The sequence below is a fragment of the Pseudorca crassidens genome, chromosome 3 (genome assembly GCF_039906515.1).
Source record: "Pseudorca crassidens isolate mPseCra1 chromosome 3, mPseCra1.hap1, whole genome shotgun sequence".
NCBI classification, from domain to species: Eukaryota; Metazoa; Chordata; class Mammalia; order Artiodactyla; family Delphinidae; genus Pseudorca; species Pseudorca crassidens.
The window spans coordinates 137,682,220-137,699,472 of record NC_090298.1 but is presented as its reverse complement, the minus strand read 5'-3'; the positions used below and the strand labels follow the sequence as shown (position 1 = coordinate 137,699,472).

The 17,253-nt window shown below is 53.3% G+C and overlaps 1 protein-coding gene across 12 annotated transcripts in view; it reads left to right on the top strand.

The window, feature by feature from the left end:
- TBC1D9B (TBC1 domain family member 9B) overlaps positions 1-15,580 on the top strand; it is a 43,764-nt gene extending 28,184 nt beyond the window's left edge. For 2 of the 12 annotated variants that reach the window (XM_067732585.1, XM_067732581.1), the window contains 14 exons: positions 143-293; positions 777-991; positions 2,753-2,870; positions 4,020-4,305; positions 6,037-6,166; positions 6,297-6,395; positions 7,170-7,238; positions 8,246-8,486; positions 8,901-8,966; positions 10,644-10,715; positions 10,979-11,029; positions 12,426-12,531; positions 13,037-13,175; positions 14,280-15,580. In XM_067732585.1, the coding sequence (XP_067588686.1) occupies positions 143-293; positions 777-991; positions 2,753-2,870; positions 4,020-4,305; positions 6,037-6,166; positions 6,297-6,395; positions 7,170-7,238; positions 8,246-8,486; positions 8,901-8,966; positions 10,644-10,715; positions 10,979-11,029; positions 12,426-12,531; positions 13,037-13,175; positions 14,280-14,969 (2,433 nt within the window). In that variant the 3' untranslated portion in view covers positions 14,970-15,580. The remainder of the gene's footprint in view (positions 1-142; positions 294-776; positions 992-2,752; positions 2,871-4,019; positions 4,306-6,036; positions 6,167-6,296; positions 6,396-7,169; positions 7,239-8,245; positions 8,487-8,900; positions 8,967-10,643; positions 10,716-10,978; positions 11,030-12,425; positions 12,532-13,036; positions 13,176-14,279) is intronic. The other 10 variants (XR_010942245.1, XR_010942246.1, XM_067732583.1 and 7 more) reach the window with 10 other exon arrangements.
- The last annotated feature ends 1,673 nt before the right edge of the window (positions 15,581-17,253 follow it).

The following is a 17,253-nucleotide window of genomic DNA, read 5'->3' as shown; positions in this document are numbered from 1 at the left end:
ACGCCCGAGGGTGATGCCATGCATAGCCCAGCCTGGGCTCGTGGCATTTTCGCCACAAGCCCTTGGAGGAGAGGTGGAGGGCCTGACACCTGCCTCAGCACTCAGGTCGCATTCACAGCCCCCCTGTCTGCTGTTCCCCCAGGCCAAGGAGAAGATGAAAGAGGAGTCGTGGCACATCCACTTTTTTGAGTACGGGCGCGGCATGTGCATGTACCGCACCGCCAGGACGCGGGAGCTGGTGCTGAAGGGCATCCCCGAGAGCCTCCGGGGGGAGCTGTGGCTCCTCTTCTCTGGTGAGCTGCCCTGGCCTCACGGCCCCACAGCCTCAGCCTCCATGACCCCCAGTTGGCCTCCTGAGTCGGCCGGGCAGGAACCACCAGCCTTTAGAGGGCGAGAACATGTCTCTCAGCCGTAATGAAGCTCATGTGTGCCAGGAGGGGCATTCCGGGGAGCAGAAACCAGTGAGGCGGTGCCTTCCCACCAGCAGTGGAAGGCAAACAGGCCTCCTGAGGCCTTCTTTCCTTGGGTCAGGCTCTGACAACATTCACACCCTTGGCCACTTGGATGGTTTCAGGAGGGCAAGTCAGCCATTTGAACTTGGGTGGGGTGACTCCTCTCAGAAGCAATCATGAGGGAAACTCTGCCTGGCACCTCTTAGTTGGCCCCAAAGTGCCACTACTCTTCTGCAGTGCATTGACGTCTCCACCCTGCCCTGTTGCCCTCGAAGTCCCGGGAGGGGAGGAAGAGGGAGACAGCTACCAGCTGTGTCTCCACAGGGGCCTGGAATGAGATGGTGACTCACCCTGGCTACTATGCTGAGCTGGTGGAGAAGTCCACAGGGAAGTACAGCCTGGCCACGGAGGAGATCGAGCGAGACCTCCACCGCTCCATGCCCGAGCACCCTGCCTTCCAGAATGAGCTCGGGATCGCTGCACTCCGCCGGGTGCTGACTGCCTACGCTTTCCGAAACCCCACCATTGGCTACTGCCAGGTACAGGGGCTTAGCAGGGTCCAGAGACAGCATCTCCCACCAGAAGCTCACAGGAGCACCTCCGCATGGCTCTGGGCCTAAGTGATGGCCCCACACACCTGTGACTGTGCCCTGTTCCCCCCCCCCAGGAAGATCCTAATCACAGAAAAAGATGAAATTAGAAGCAGTGTTCATCGCTCACCTTATCCCCTTGCCACGTATGTGCTTCTGGTCTGGGTCCTGAGGCGTTTGATTGTTTTGTGTGTGTGGTAAAATACACATAACATAAAACTTGCCATCTTAATCATTTTAAGTTTACAGTTCAGTGGCATTAGGTATATCATTGTACAACCATCACCACTATCCATCTCCAGAACTCTTCTTCATCTTGCAAAATGGAAACTGTACCCATTAAACAACTCCCCTGCTTACCCCTGGCAACCACCATTATCTTTTCTGTCTCTATGATTTTGACTAAGTACCTCATATAAGCATCATACAGTATTGTCTTTTTGTGACTAGCTTATTTCATTTGCATAATGTTCTCAAGTTTCATCTATGTTGTAGCATGTGTCAAAATTTCCTTCCTTTTTAAGGCTGAAGAATATTCCGTTGTATGTATACAGCGTGTTTTGTTTATCCATTCATCATCCATGGCCACTTGGGTTGCTTCCACATTTTGGCTGTTGTGGATAGTGCTGCTATGAGCATAGGTGTACAATATCCAAACCCAGTTCTTCTGGGCATTATACCCAGAAGTGGAATTGCTGGATCATATATTTAATTTTTTGAATTATGAGAGTTGTCATAGCATTTTCCACACGAGCTGCACCATTCTTCATTCCTACCCACAATACACAAAGGCTATAGTTTCTCGCCACCCTCACCAACACTGGTTATTTTCTGGTTTTTTGATAGTAGCCATCGTAATGGTATGAGGTGGCATCTCACTGCAGTTGTTTTTTTTTTAGTTTTTTTTTTGCGGTACGCGGGCCTCTCACTGTTGTGGCCTCTCCCGTTGCGGAGCACAGGCTTCAGATGTGCAGGCTCAGCAGCCATGGCTCACGGGCCCAGCCGCTCCGCGGCATGTGGGATCTTCCTGGACCGGGGCACGAACCCGTGTCCCCTGCATCAGCAGGTGGACTCTCAACCACTGCGCCACCAGGAAAGCCCCTCACTGCAGTTTTGATTTGCATTTCCAGAGGCATTTGATTTTAAATCTAGTGGGCATTTTCATGACCAGGTCAGATGGCTTTCTGTTTCCCTATGACTGCCTCTGGATTTCAGAGAAATCACTTTTCTGTAGGACCAGTGTTCTGCAGGACATATTGCCAGTGCATGGAAAACCAGTGTGCTGGCTCTAAATCATTTTTAAGATAATTTGCCGCCATTGATGCTTTTTCTTACAAGCCTTGGTATCAGCTCAGGCTGTGCATGGTCACTACTTTGCCATGGCCTCCCTGCAGCCATGTGGCCATTGCATGCAGCTCACTCACACATCCTCCTGGCCCCGTGCTGCACCTGTGACACCAGACACCACCCCGAAGAAGGCCTCGCCTTCTCGGGTGTCCGAATGCCTGCAGGCCCAATTTGAGGAACTTGATTGACCGTTTTGGTCAAATTGATTTCCTGCAAATTGTCTTTTGGCACATTGCCCAGAGTTGGGTGGAAGAGTTTGTTGTTACCAGGCCTGCTGGTAGAGGAGGATGCATAGGCCACTTGGTGGGGGCGGGGGGGGGGGGACAGCTCCATGACACCCCCTACCTGTCTCTGTGCCCATAGGCCATGAACATCGTCACCTCAGTGCTCCTGCTCTATGGCAGCGAGGAGGAGGCATTCTGGCTGCTGGTGGCCCTCTGTGAACGCATGCTGCCCGACTACTACAACACCAGGGTGGTTGGTGAGTGCCTGAGACTGGCAGCTCCCTGTGGGGGTGGCAGGCCTCCCTGGGCCAGGTCTACATTCAGCACATCCCACAGGTGAGCTCTTGGAGGCCTCACAGCCTTGCCCCAGGCTGCAGACAGTCACAGGTTCCGCTCCATAGATTAGGAAGCTGCTAAATCTTCACACAGCTGAAAAGTAGAGAGCCAAACACAGACCCCAACCGTCTCTCCCAGACTTTATGCGATTCCCTAGGAGTTGCCGGCAGTGAGAGAAGAAGTTAGCTTGGGGCCTAAATTCACATCCATCTAACTCTTAAACATTTTTATTGTGGAAAATTTCCAGTATCACAGCTAGAGCATATAGTATACCTCCATGTCAACTGTTAGGAACTCACAGCCAGTAGAATCTGTGTTATTAAATGGAAGTGCACTTGCAAATATATTTAAGTACATATATAATTAAGTCTGTTATTCTAAAATGTCCTTCCCTTACTGTTTGCTTTTGGGGGTTTCCACTCTTGGGGTCCTTTAGAATTGCATCTGTTCACAAGCTTCAGGTCAGTACACACACAAGCTACTGAGATCACTGTTTACTTCTTTTTTTGGTTTGGTTTTTTTGTTTGTTTTTGTTTTTTTTTTTAATTTTTCTTATTATTTTATTTATTTATTTTTAATATCTTTATTGGAGTATAATTGGTTTACAATCATGTGTTAGTTTCCGCTTTATAACAAAGTGAATCGGTTATACATATACATGTATCCCCATATCTCTTCCCTCTTGCGTCTCCCTCCCTCCCACCCTCCCTATCCCACCCCTCTAGGTGGTCACAAAGCACCGAGCTGATCTCCCTGTGCTATGCAGCTGCTCACTGTTTACTTTTGACGCCCTAGAGAGAAATTAGTATTTCCCAAAAATAAAATCCAAGTATAGTGGAAGAAATCGTTTTTTCACACAGCGATTTGGAAGTAGTAGAAAGGAAACTTACATAATTTTTTCCGTTCTTGTTTTCTCCACCCCACCTGCCCCCCTCCAGCCCTCAGTTGTAAGCAGAGCTGGCTGGGGACCAGGTGAGCTTCTTGCAACTCAGACCCTGGGGTCCCACATGAGGGCCTGCCTGAGTCAGGGGTGTGAGCTCACCATTCAGACTCCTTTGTTCTCTCCCTAGGGGCCCTGGTGGACCAAGGCATCTTCGAAGAGCTCACGAGAGACTTCCTGCCCCAGCTCTCCGAGAAGATGCAGGACCTGGGGGTGATTCCCAGCATCTCGCTCTCCTGGTTCCTGACCCTCTTTCTCAGCGTCATGCCCTTTGAGAGCGCTGCGGTCATTGTTGACTGCTTCTTCTACGAGGGCATCAAGGTGATCCTGCAGGTGGCCTTGGCCATCCTGGATGCCAACATGGAGCAGCTACTGGGCTGCAGCGACGAGGGCGAGGCCATGACCGTCCTGGGCAGGTGACTGAGCTGGCCTCCCTCCTCCTGCTGGGGAGCTGGCCAGCACTGACTGCAGCACCCCACCCCTCCCCAGCCCTATGTGCTTCTTGGTCAGCATCCTGGGACTGTACCTACCACATGCCCAGACAGGACTAGACCTGGGGATACTCCAGGGGGGCAGAGAGAGCCTCCTTTCTGGAAGGAGACAGAACAGTACTGGAGTAGTAATAAGTGCTGGGAGAAGGTAAAACAGGTAGTGGGCCAGAGCACACTGGACTGGAGGGCTTGGTGGGCAGGAGGCAGCTGGAACAGCAGGGCCTCCCTCCTCTAGCGAAGGTTGGGTGTCTGTTATTCCCACAAAGCACTCCTGGTCGTGCCTTTCCCAGCTCAGTAGCATCACTGTCACCCCGTCACCTAGACAAGGGCCCATGTTGGGCCTACTGTAGCTGCTGAATGAGCTGATATCCACCAGGCACGCCTAAGGCCCAGGGTCATCCTGGCTGCCTTGTCCTCCCTCAGTCCCCACATCCCATCCTCATGGACTCTCTCTGGGGTCCAGCCCCTCCCCTCAACCCCTACAGCCTCAGGGCAGACCCATGACACCCCTGCCAAGGGCCCTGTGTCTGCATCGTCACAGTTTTCCTTGTTCCAGTCTCATCCACCAGCATCCCACAGGGCTCTTCCTGATCAGAATCTGACCCTGTTCCTCCCTTGGGATATGGGAACTCCCTGTGCCACTGGTGGTTTTCTGGACAAAGGATCTAAGTCCCCTAGCCTGGCCTTCAAGACCTTTATAACCAGGTGCCTTCCTAGGGGGTGCTTACTGTGGCCCAGGCCCTGAGCTCTATACAGCCTTGCCAGCCCACGTGCATGTATTTGCCCAGCCTGGAATGCTCCTGGCCACCCGGGACAGCCAGGGACGCTGCCACCTGCCTGCCGAGCCAGCCCAGTGCTGACTGGGAACCTGTAAGGGTCCCAGGCTGGCAGAGTTGTTGCTTCTCTGCTATGGGCCATGCTTGCTCTTTGTCCTCAGTGATGACAAGATACTCAGCCCATGGCCAGAGTCGGCAAGTGGTTTTCATGCCCATCTCCCACACCAGACAGATGGGGCCCCTCCTTAGCAGCAGGGCCTGACCAGGAATGGTGCCGGAGCCAGTGGGTGTGTCCCACCTGAGTGTCAGGCCCAGCCAGAGAGCCTGGGAGAGTGTGAGGTCCTGGTTGGCCTAGTCCAGCCAAAGTCAGGCCCTGTCCCGAGGCTGTGTTCCTCGGACACCCCCACAGCAGGGCTCCTCCCTCGCCTTCCTCCTGGGACACTCCTTTGGTCCCTGATTCTTCCTGGCCAGGCAGGGAGTACTCACATCTGGCCCAGTGACACGCCAGATGGAGGAAGCGTGTCATCCCTCCAGCTGGGACAAACCTCTCTCCTGGTTTGGTAGGGTCTGGACTTGTAAAGGTGCCCCCCGCCGTGAGACCCCAGTGGACAGCCTAGCTTTCTCAGAGTTAGTGCTCAAGCCTCTCAACTGCCTCCAGGGGGCATCCCTGATTTGCCAGGGTACCCATCCCTGATTTGCCTCTCCCCCTCCTCCCTGCAGTGGCTCATCTTTCTCTCTCCTGGAGGATGCCCGGCCCTCAGCACACTCACTCATTGATTGGGAGTCTGGGCAAATTACGTCTCTCCACATCACTTAGCCATGGGTAAGACACCCCTGTCACCTGTGGGTGATCTAGATTTCTGTCCTTTAATCCTTACAGATACCTGGATAATGTGGTCAATAAGCAGAGTGTCTCTCCTCCTATCCCACACCTCCATGCCCTGCTGACGAGTGGAGATGACCCTCCTGAAGAGGTGGACATCTTCGACCTCCTGAAAGTGTCATATGAGGTCAGCACTCACTGCGGGCTTCTTGGCCAGACCACTCCCTTGGGCCGTGTGGGTGCAGTTGGCCATGGTGGGTGGCTGTCCTCTGCTCTGTGGTTCCACCTTATCTCACTGAATCACCTCTGACTGGTAGAAATTCAGCAGCCTGAGGGCCGAGGACATTGAACAGATGCGGTTTAAACAGAGGCTGAAAGTGATCCAGTCCTTGGAGGATACGGCCAAGAGGAGTGTGGTACGGATGGGCCCGGGCTCCCATGGCCCCAGGGTGCAGGCTGGGAGCTAGGGTGGGGATGGTGACCAAGTGGGCTGCTCCTGCCGAGCCATCTCCAGACTTCCCTGAGGAGCAGGGTGCAGGGTCCCCTAGCACTGTCTTGTGTGGGACTGGAATCCAGGAGTGAAGGGGCAAATTTAGGGAAGTGGGGAGAGGGCTGGTCACAATTTTCTACTTGTGGATTGGTCACAGGGAAGCTTCTCTGATGCCTCAATGCCTAAAGGCTAAGCATGATCCCACTCTGGACTGAGCCCTCAGGCCTGGCTTTAACCCCTGCCCCTGGGTAGCAACACTCAGCCACCCAGCCCTCCATCCACTCAGCCCGCTGACCTCTGCTGCAAGCCTTTGTCCTCCTGTCTCTGGAGGGAGAAGTAACTGCGAAGTTCTAGGTCACCTTCCAAAGTGCCAGTGCCAGGGCCTTTCAAGGGATCCAGATAGCAGTGTCTTGATCACCGCCCCTCGCCCTGTGTCCCTGACTGGGTGTTCAGAACAGAAAGGCACCCCCAGTGCCCACCAGGAAGGAGCTCAGGGAGTGTGAATTGAGTGACAGGATGGGTGATGAAGGGTAGGAGTGTAGACCACGCTTTCTTTCCTGAATGGACTACCCTCATGTGCTCGGCCAGCTGGCAACACCAAGAGGGCAGTTCGTGTCTTCGCCCTCATCCACATGGGGATTCTCTCAAAGAGCAGGAACTTGAGAATTCATTAATACATCCTGTTTCTCTTTCCTTCTAGGTTCGAGCTATACCTGGGGACATTGGTTTCTCAATTGAAGAGCTGGAGGACCTTTACATGGTGTTTAAGGTGACAGCCAAGAGCAAGGGAGGACCACTATCCCATCCTAGTCCCCTAAATTCATCCTCAGGGTAGCAGCCTCCTGCCAGGAGAGAAATAGGTTTAAAAGCATCCTCAGATGCAGTTACTACAAAGTTCACATGGTAGAATTTAATCCTTCTTGGAGTTTAGGCAGGACACTCTTTTAAGTGGAAGAAAATCCACTCAAGTCAGCTTATATAAAAGGGAATGCATTGGCTCATGAAACTGAAAAAGTCTAGGAATGTACAGCTTCAGGCATGACTGGATCTAGGTGTTCCAACATCCTGGCAAGCTCCCCTACCTCAGATATCACCTGGACTGCTCTTCCTACAGAGTGGCAGGACTGTTGTCAGCATCTCCAAGGTCATCCTGTCCGCTCAGTAACCCCAGTGAAAAGAAAATTTTTCTTTCCAAGTGGTTTTAGCAAAAAGCCTAGGGTTAATTGTTGGAATGACTCAAGTTAGGTGCTGTGGCTACAGGAGGGTGTTTGCTGCTGACCCAAAACTGGGCCACGTGCCCACCCCATGGCCTGAGGGTGGGGCAAGAGGGGCTTTCCAGGAAAAGTTCAGGTGCTGTTAACAGAAGAAGGGGAAAGGGTGTGAAGAGCAGGCAGAAACAGCCATGTCTACAATGCCTTTCTGATCTCATTGTCGGGTCCCATCTGCCCCTCCAGCTGCCTCTGGTTCAACCCCCAAGATAACCACCCTGCTATGGCCTTAAGGTCAGAGCAGTCCAGCCAGTGCTGCCTCTCACTCGCTGTGGCCGCCGTGGCTGGCAGTCCTAGGGCCCTGTCTTGACTCACACGGCTATAAACTAGGGACTGATGGTACCAACGCAGGAGGTTCTGCGAGATGCTCTGTGTAGCCCAGTGCTCACTATCCAGGACTCTGCAGACTTGGATGGAGGAGGAGGGTGAACACACCAACCAGCCTGGTAATCCTAAGCACCCAGGGGCCAGGAGGCCAGGCCATCTCACCAGGCTATGCTCCCTGCAGGCCAAGCAGCTGGCGAGTCAGTACTGGGGGAGCAGCCGCCCTGCAGCTGTACGTCGGGACCCCAGCCTGCCCTACCTGGAGCAGTACCGCATCGACACGAACCAGTTCCAGGAACTCTTTGCCAGCCTGACACCCTGGGCCTGTGGCTCCCACACATCCGTGCTGGCGGGGCGCATGTTTCGGCTCCTGGATGAAAATAAGGACTCGCTGATCAACTTCAAGGAGTTCGTGACAGGGATAAGTGAGTGGCTCCAGGGCCTGCAGGGGCCTTTCCGTGCCCACGCCCTTTCTGCGGAAGCCTCCAGATGCCAGCCCTGGCCAGTCTTCCCACTGCAGCGAGCTGAGGGCAGCCTGGAGCCCTTGACCCTTGATAAAGGAAGTGCAGTTTTCCCACTGGAGATACATGGAGATCCAATGGGAGCCCTCCCTCCCCTCCCCTCCCTCAGTCCACTGCTGGAGGCCGGGTCTGCAGGTCCCAGAGAAGGGGCAAGCCAGAGGCCTGGTGCTCACCCCCAGGGTTCTCTCCAGGAGAGAGTCAGGTGGTGAGGAGGGTCCCACCAGAACCCATTGGAAGGGGAGGTATTCGAATGTGGACTGGCTATGGGACTCTTGTGCCCTTTTGCCAGCGTGCCTCCTTGCTGGCCTTCCTCCACAGGTAGGATGTACCATGGGGACCTGACAGAGAAGCTCAAGGTGCTCTACAAGCTGCACTTGCCTCCAGGTGAGAGCCTTCTGTCCCACTCCCCAGCAGGGGCTTCTCATGTGTCCAGAGCTGGAGGTGCAGCATTCCATGGCACAGGCCTCTGTGGAGTTCTGGGCCTTGCAGCAGCTAGGGTCCCAACATAGTGGAGGCTCGCCCGTCCTGACAGAGAGTGGAGGAGCCAGAGCATGGAGGCTGAGGCCCAGCCCAATCTTGGTCTGAGAGCAGGGCCATGACCTGAGTGACCTGGGAGGGAATGTGTGGGAGTCTCAGGGAGGAGTCTGCCCACAGGCAAAGGCCCAGATGGAGCACTATGCCACTCAACTAGAACACCCCCTCGTGAGGGGGACTCACAGGAGTGGATATTCAGGTTTGAATCTCTTGTGTTCATTAGCTTATCCTTAAGTCTCTCAAGGGTTCCTGTTTCTCACCAGAGGAGCGGCGTGGGGGTGCCAAGGCCAGGGAGCCCTGTTGTATGGCTGCTCTCCTCTGGCTTCTCTAGCAGTGCCGGGCCTGCTGGGACACTGACAGTGGGTCGTCCTCAGTAGCTGGTCCCAAAGCAGGGGCTCTTGCTGCTTCATGAGCCTAGCTCACCTGGCTCAGCAGGGGTGGCCACTCAGAGTTGTCCAAGTGCAGTGGGGGAGGCCTTCCCCATTTTCACAGGAGGGAATTGAGACGGGCTGGTGAAAATTTGGCCCCAGGGGTTCTGCTCTGGGGTGGGGCTGTCCTGGGTTCCTGCTGTTGTTCATGACCTGCCCCTGGGAGTCAGCAGCTGCCTCAGAGTTAGCCTGAGTGATTTTTCATCCCAGAGGCTCTCACTTGATTGGCCTGGGGCGGGGTCCAGACTGTAGTTTTAAAGCTTCCCCCAGGGTTGTTCTCTGCATCCAGAGTTGGAGAGACAACTGCTCCTGACACAGATATTCTCACCTTTGGCTGGTTGTTCCCTGTAACGCAACAAGGAACACTTCCATGGAAAGACTGGTATAGGCCACCTCTCATTCTGCTGAGAGAGAGGCCTGGGCTGGGCAGGCCCCACTGTGCCGAGAGCCTGTCCATGAAGTGGCACATGCGGCCAGCGCTGCCACTTCCAAGCCACCCCTGCCCGCCTTGCTTCATCTAGGGCTCTAGTGGCGACCCACACCTGCCACCTCCCCTTGTGCCATACACTGTTAAAACTCGCTCACTTCCTCCCCCTCTGTACAATGGGGAGAATAAGCCCCCTGCACAGAACCAAGTGGATCCGACACCCCAGAGACTACTTTATCGCAAAACGAGGCAGGCCAGTATGTGCTGGTGTGGAACAATGCCCAAGTGTATAAAGTGAGAACAAGTCACTTGTGCCTGGCCCGTCCCTGCATATGTACCTGCAGGAGCATAAAACATCCCAAAAGAATCCTCTGGGCCGCATCATCGTGGGGTAGGAGAAAGGATGGCCGCTCAACCAACTCCCAGCTGCACTGACTGGATTTTTATCTGGGATATGTATATATTACATTTTCAGACACAATGCACGAGTCAACCAGAATCAGTCGTCAGCTGTTACCACTGTGACCATCCACCATATTGGTGGGGCTGGGAGCTGTGGAGCACACAGTGGCAGTTGCAGGGAGGGCCTTTGTCCAGGACTCAGGGAGATTTCGTTTGGTGAGAATCATGTTGTTCCCTCCTGCCCTCACTCTTCTTTTGCTCCGAGCACAGCCCTGAGCCCAGAGGAGGCTGAGTCAGCCCTGGAAGCGACCCATTATTTCACTGAGAACAGCTCCTCAGAAGGTGAGCACTCTGTATACCACTGGCCTCGGACCCTGTGCCAAGCAACACTGCTGTGGGGCGCATGCAGGTGGCCTACGGCCCTCCATGGGCTCGGGGAGTGTGCTGCGTGGGGAGGTGCAGAGTGAGAGCCAGGGGAAGCTGCCTCACTCTCTAGGGCCAGGCCCCCCGGTGGTGTTCTCACTCCTGTTTCTCTTGTCTCTGCCTTCCCGGACCCGGGCTTCTCCCTCCCTCTGCCTCTGCTCCTCCTCTGCTGTCCCTTCCAGCATCTCCTCTGGCCTCCGACCTGGACCTTTTCCTGCCCTGGGAGGCTCAAGGTCAGTGCCTGGGGGGCAGGGGCGCCCCCTTTGCACTTGGCTTCCCCAGGGCCTTGGGTTTTATCTCCTGAACGCTCCCCTGCATGGTCAGGAGGCCTGGAAGCTCTTAGTTCCAGAGACGCCTCCTGTGTGGCTAAGTTCCGAGGAGGACCCAGAGCCAGCCGTGGACTGGGGTGGAGAGGGGCAGCTGCTGTGCTTGCGTGAGGGCAGTAAATGAGGACACACAGTATAGTGGGTGTTGCACAGGCACTAGGGTGTCACCTCCCCAGGCACGTGCAGAAAGTATTCTGTCATCATGGTCATAGGAAAAACACAAAATGCTATCATTGCAAAGCTGTCATTGTGAAACAGACAAAGCACAGATGAGCAGAGATGGAGGAGAGTGGTAGATGCTTTCTTTGGAAACATTTTCATGTTCCACACAACTTTTTTGTTGGGGAAAAATACGTATGTTGAGTGCCTATTAGAAGTCATCCCTGTGCTACACTTAAAACCTGTTGGGAGTACTGGGTACAGGGTGATGGGGCATTCTGGGCCTGGGATTTGGCAATCAAGCTGGTGGTATGTAATACACCTAGAAAACCAACCAAAACACCGACCTTAATTTCAAGTATACAAACTAAAGAAACAGATGTATCTTCTGTTATACTCGAGCAAATCAAGGATGCTTTAGGCTTGTCCCAGGCACTTGCAGGAGATGCCAGGGACTCGGGGTACAGATCCCTGTCCTCAGACCTTACATAGCCTCCAGGCAGCAGTCCGTTCCCTGGTGAGAAGCCTGAGCCTGGAGCGCTGCGCCCTTCCCTGCCACCACATAGCTGCCAAGGGCCATTCAGAGCTGGGACGCTGCCGTTCCACCTGAGGTCCCCCCACCGGCCACATTCTCTCAGGGAACAGGTCTGCAAAAGCTGGGCAGCCTGCTCACCCCAAGTTTATGGTCACCATAAGGAGCACGGTGTATGCAGACTCCAGCAAACATGTCACTTTAAGAAATACAGTGCTGAGTGCAGGATTCACGTACATAAAATTCCTCATCAGCTAGTGTGGCAGTTGCAGGTTGAATTGGTAATTAGGACTCCCCTGAGTTTGACCTTTATCAGCAGAAACTATAGAAATCATTGGTCTCAGACTTCTTGCCCATAACGTGCGCCATCTTTCACTTAAGAACTGTGGTATGACTTGTATTCTTTTGAAAAGAGGATGTGAGGGTTCAGTGGCTCTGTGGTTCGGGTGGAGTGAGACAGCCCTTCTCAGAGAAGGCAGAGAAGAAGCAGCATCCAGGGCCAGGTCCGCTTCCGCAGGAGAGCACAGACTAGACCGACCACTCAAGGACCTTAGTGGTTTGGAGTCATAACAGAAGAATGTTCTTGTTCTTTTTATTCATCCCATTGTCCAGAAGCACTACAGCAGGAAGAGCAAGAGGGAGCTGGAAATGACATCCAAGAAAAAAGAAGAGGTGTATATATAGGCCAACATCTGCTGATGCTGGTAGAGGTCTCAGGGTGGGTGGGGTCTGGTTGCCCTGTCACTGCAGAAGAGCCCTGTACCCTGGGGAGATGGCAGATGCATGCCTGACACCACAGCTCTCCTTGAGGTGAATGCCCAGCCCATCAGCTGTGCAGCTGTCATCAGCCCCAGGCCTGAATCTCCTGTAGCTGTGAACACCCCCAGCCATCACCGCCTCCCTCTTGCGGTGCCTGCTTCCTGCCAGGACTCCTCTAGGTGCCCAGCTGGCCTCTCCTTCTCATGCCACCCTCTCTTCAGCCTCCACATGGTTCTGTCACCATCTTGGGGAAGACAGATTGGGGCTATCCTCATCAGCTTAGCTCAGACCTACTTCAGCATAACTTGGGAGACCCATGAGTGTTCTAGGGTATTTTTTCCATCACCACCTCCCCAAATGCCGGGGTGTTTTGTAATAGGGCCCAGGTAACTCCATGCCAGACAATACTTAAACCCACTTACCCCCTGCTACCAGCCCCCAGCCCTCTTTCTCTCATTTGACAGATGGAGATTAATTTTTTTCTCCCAACTCGCAGAGGAGAAGGGAACCAGCCCTCCTGACTATCGGCACTACCTTCGAATGTGGGCCAAGGAGAAAGAGGTTCAGAAGGAGACGATTAAGGATCTTCCCAAGATGAACCAGGTAGGCCCAGTCAGAACACGCAACAGATGTTTCTGGAAAATTCTGACCAAGGCTGAGCCCTCCCACCCGGCACCTCACCACCGTCCCAGCACCCCCTGGAATGTAGGGATTCTCCTGCCTACCTTTAGAACCTCTAGTCAGGCAGCAGTCAGGGACTATTCTAGTAGGACAAGGGGTCAGTTGCTTCAGGGCCTTGTCCAGAACACTCTGCTGGTGATGACTTGCTTTGGTTTAATTGGTATCCGTGAACCAGAGGAGCACTGGGGAAGGTGAGCCTCAAAAGGCAGAGACTTACACCACCATTTATGAGACAACATCACAGCACTTCTGCTCCCTCCCATGCCCCGCTCGGAGCTGTGCACACACAGGCCCACTCAACCCACCACCCAATGTTTGTTTGCTGGTCTCTGCGTCAGGACCGTGGCATCTTGCCAAGGGTCTTACAGCCAGGACCACAGACATCTAACCAAAGGCAGCTGTTGAGCTGCAGCCTGACCACGGTCTGCTGTGCCCGAAGGGGAACCTTGCAATCTGGGTGCTCTCTCATCCACAGCCTGAAGAATGGGGTGCCCGTGGAGGGAGGTTTCATCCCATTCTCAGGCCAGGAAGCCTAAATATGGTTTCAGGACCTGGAACCTGACCTCTTCACCCTTCTCAACCAACCCAAGTTACCTTACCTTGTCATCACTCTCTAAAGAGCTTCATAAAGGAGAGTTGGAGGCGCTTCTGATTAAAGATATAAAAAACTCAATGTGATTCTAAAACACAGTGAAGAAGTACTTGTAGTCACTGGGTTTAGAAAGGTATGATAGAAATAGGTCTGTCTCTGCTAACAGAATGGACATAGAGACAGGGAGAGACTCCAAATGTTCCTATATGTGCTGAAAGAATGGCAGCTGGAAAAGAAAGCCCTTTCCCTCTCTGCACCTCAGTGTCCTAATCTGTGAAATGGACATATCAAGACACAGGTGTACGGAGACAACTAATGGGACAACACCCTCACACCAATCATAATGGCCAGCACTGTGAGTCTGGATCATCTGAGGGCAATCTGACCCATTCTTTACCATCTCCCTGCCCTTTTTCTGTTTTTCCCCTTAAAAGGAGCAGTTCATAGAGCTGTGCAAGACGCTTTACAACATGTTCAGCGAAGACCCCATGGAGCAGGACTTGTACCATGCTATCGCCACGGTGGCCAGCCTGCTGCTCCGCATTGGGGAAGTGGGGAGGAGGTTCTCTGCATGGTCGGGCAGAGGAGAGTCCAGGGACAGTGCCCCTGAGGAGAGCGAGCCGCCAGCCCCACACCCCCCTCAAGACGTGGCCCAGGAGCTTCAGCCGCCAGCTGCAGGGGACCCCCAGGCCAAAGCGGGTGGAGACACCCACCTTGGGAAAGCACCGCAGGAGAGCCAGGTGGTGGGCGAAGGGGGCGGCGGCGAGGGGCGGGGCTCCCCCCCCCAGCCTCTGTCTGACGATGAAACCAAAGATGACATGTCCATGTCCTCGTACTCAGTGGTCAGCACGGGCTCCCTGCAGTGTGAGGACCTGGCTGATGACACAGTGCTGGTGGGTGGGGAGGCCCACAGCCCCGTGGCCACCACTCACAGTGGGGGTGCCGTTGATACAGACTGGTGCATCTCCTTCGAGCAGATCCTGGCCTCCATCCTGACGGAGTCCGTGCTGGTGAACTTCTTTGAGAAGAGGGTAGACATTGGACTCAAGATCAAGGACCAGAGGAAGGTGGAGAGACAGTTTAGCACCTCCAGTGACCATGAGCAGTCTGCAGTTTTGGGCTGAGGGCTCCAAGGCCTGGGGGCTGGCCTCTCTCTCCTCCCTCCCTCCCGTTCTGTTTTCTCTTGAAGGACACACCCCTCCAGTTCTCCCCAGAAGCAGTGAGTTGTAAATGGAAAGAAGGCTGAACAGTCGCAGTTGGGACCTAGGCAGGGGCTCCCCACCCCCTCGTTCTGCCTTGGACCTCCTGGCCCCTGCATAGTGTCAGGGGCTCTCTGATCTGCCCTTGCTTGCCCTGCACTGTGGCCAGGCCACACCCTGTCCTCCACCTCCTCTTCTGCAGCTGCGTGCTCCGGGGGCTTTCCTGCCACTTGGCGCCAGGTAGGGGGGTCGAGTGCCTATTGGGCACCAAAGTGGTGAGAACTTCGAGATGCTCTCCAGAAGCCCCTGAGCCTGAGCTTCTGGCTGGGGGACATGGGCAGAAAGCATCTGCTGCACCAGGGTGGGTGCCGCCTGCACAGGCGTTACTCTCAATTCTCTTTCAGCTCGTCATCCTCACCATTAACCTTAAAAGCATATCCCTCAGGTCCTGATATATTTCCTTGTATTCATTTCAGTTGGCTAAAAATCACACTATGCTCAATGCCTTAATAAATCCCTGAAAGAACTAAAAACTACACTGTGTATAGAGAATTAATGTGACCCTCAACCACTGCTTTGGCCTCCTGGCTTCTCCCCAGGCAGGTATGGGGCCCAGGCCATATTCCAGAGGTTCCCAACACTTAGTCTCTCACAGGAGGTGGGGGTTCAAGACCCCTAGGGAGGATGGGGACATGGAAGCTGCTGATGCAGGCTGGGCAGGGCCTGTGAAGACCTGCACCAGCAGAGGAAACCTGCTCCGCAGGTATAAACAGCCTGGGTCCAGATGCAGGACATGTGTGCTCAGGCCTGGGCTGCAGCAAGCCTTTGGGTTCAGAAAGCAGACTGTGGGGACACGGGCAACAGGCTGAGCCATGAGGACCCCTTAGCTTTGCAGCAGGAGCTGATCATCATGTCCAGCGTTTGCCCCCAACACAGGACCACTCTTATTTGTACTAAAAGATAACATCTCTGTGGCTGTTGTTTGGTTTTAAACTTAATAGCTTTATTGAGGCAAAACTTACATACCATAAAATTCACTTGTTTTAAGTTATTATTCAATGATTTTTTAGTAAACTTAGAGTTGTGCAAACATCACCACAATTGAACTTTAGAGTATTTCCATCACCCCAGAAAGATCCCTCCTGCCCATGTGCTGCCAATCTGTGTACCCTCCCCCAGCTCCAGGGAACCACCAATCTATTTTCTATCTCTTTAGATTTTATGGATGGTTTTAAAATAATCTCCATGATTTTACCTTTACAACTGCTGAGTCACTTCTCGATAAATGCAGCAAAACAACATCAAGGAAACGGAACAGCTGTTTTCTTTCTTAATGACAACAACAACAAAAAGTAATTTCCTTTCTAGTATTTACACAAACTGACTACATGCTTTGTCATAAATTAATTTCAAATAATTTATTGCTAGAAAGCCTACATTCTTGGGACTTCCCTGGTGGTCCAGTGGTAAAGAATCCGCCTTACAATGCAAGAGATGTGGATTTGATCCCCAGTCAGGGAGCTAAGATCCCACATGCTGCGGGGCGACTAAGCCTGCCACCACAACTACTGAGCTTGCATACCTCAACTAGAGAGCCTGTGTGCTGCAAACTACAGAGCCCACGTGCTCTGAAGCCCGCGCATCCTGGAGCCTGCAGGCCACAACAAGAGAAGAGAAAACCCGCAGGCCATACTAGAGAGATGCCAACGCGCCGCAACGAGAGATCCCGCATACCTCAACGAAGATCCTGTGCTCCACAACTAAGACCTGATGCAGCCGGAAAAAAAGACTATGTTCTTGGTCATAATAAAATTAAGTAAAGATACACGTAAGAATTACACAAAATTGGCAGAGTCAAATTGATTGTAATCAATTAGATTTAAATGACTTGGAATTTTAAAATATTTATTTGGCTGCATTGGGTCTTAGTTGTGGCACGTGGGATCTTCTTTGGGACATGCGGGATCTTTCGTTACAGAGCGCGGGCTGTTCGTCGCGGCGCACGGGCTCAGTAATTGCAGCATGCAGACTTAGTTGCCCTGTGGCATGTGCGATCTTAGTTCCCCGACCAGGGATCAAACCCTTGTCCCCTGCATTGGAAGGCAGATTCTTAACCACTGGACCACCACCAGGGAAGTCCTGGAATTTAAATAAATGTTTTATATGCCATGTAGAAGTATAAATTTGAGAATATACCAAAGAAAGTAAA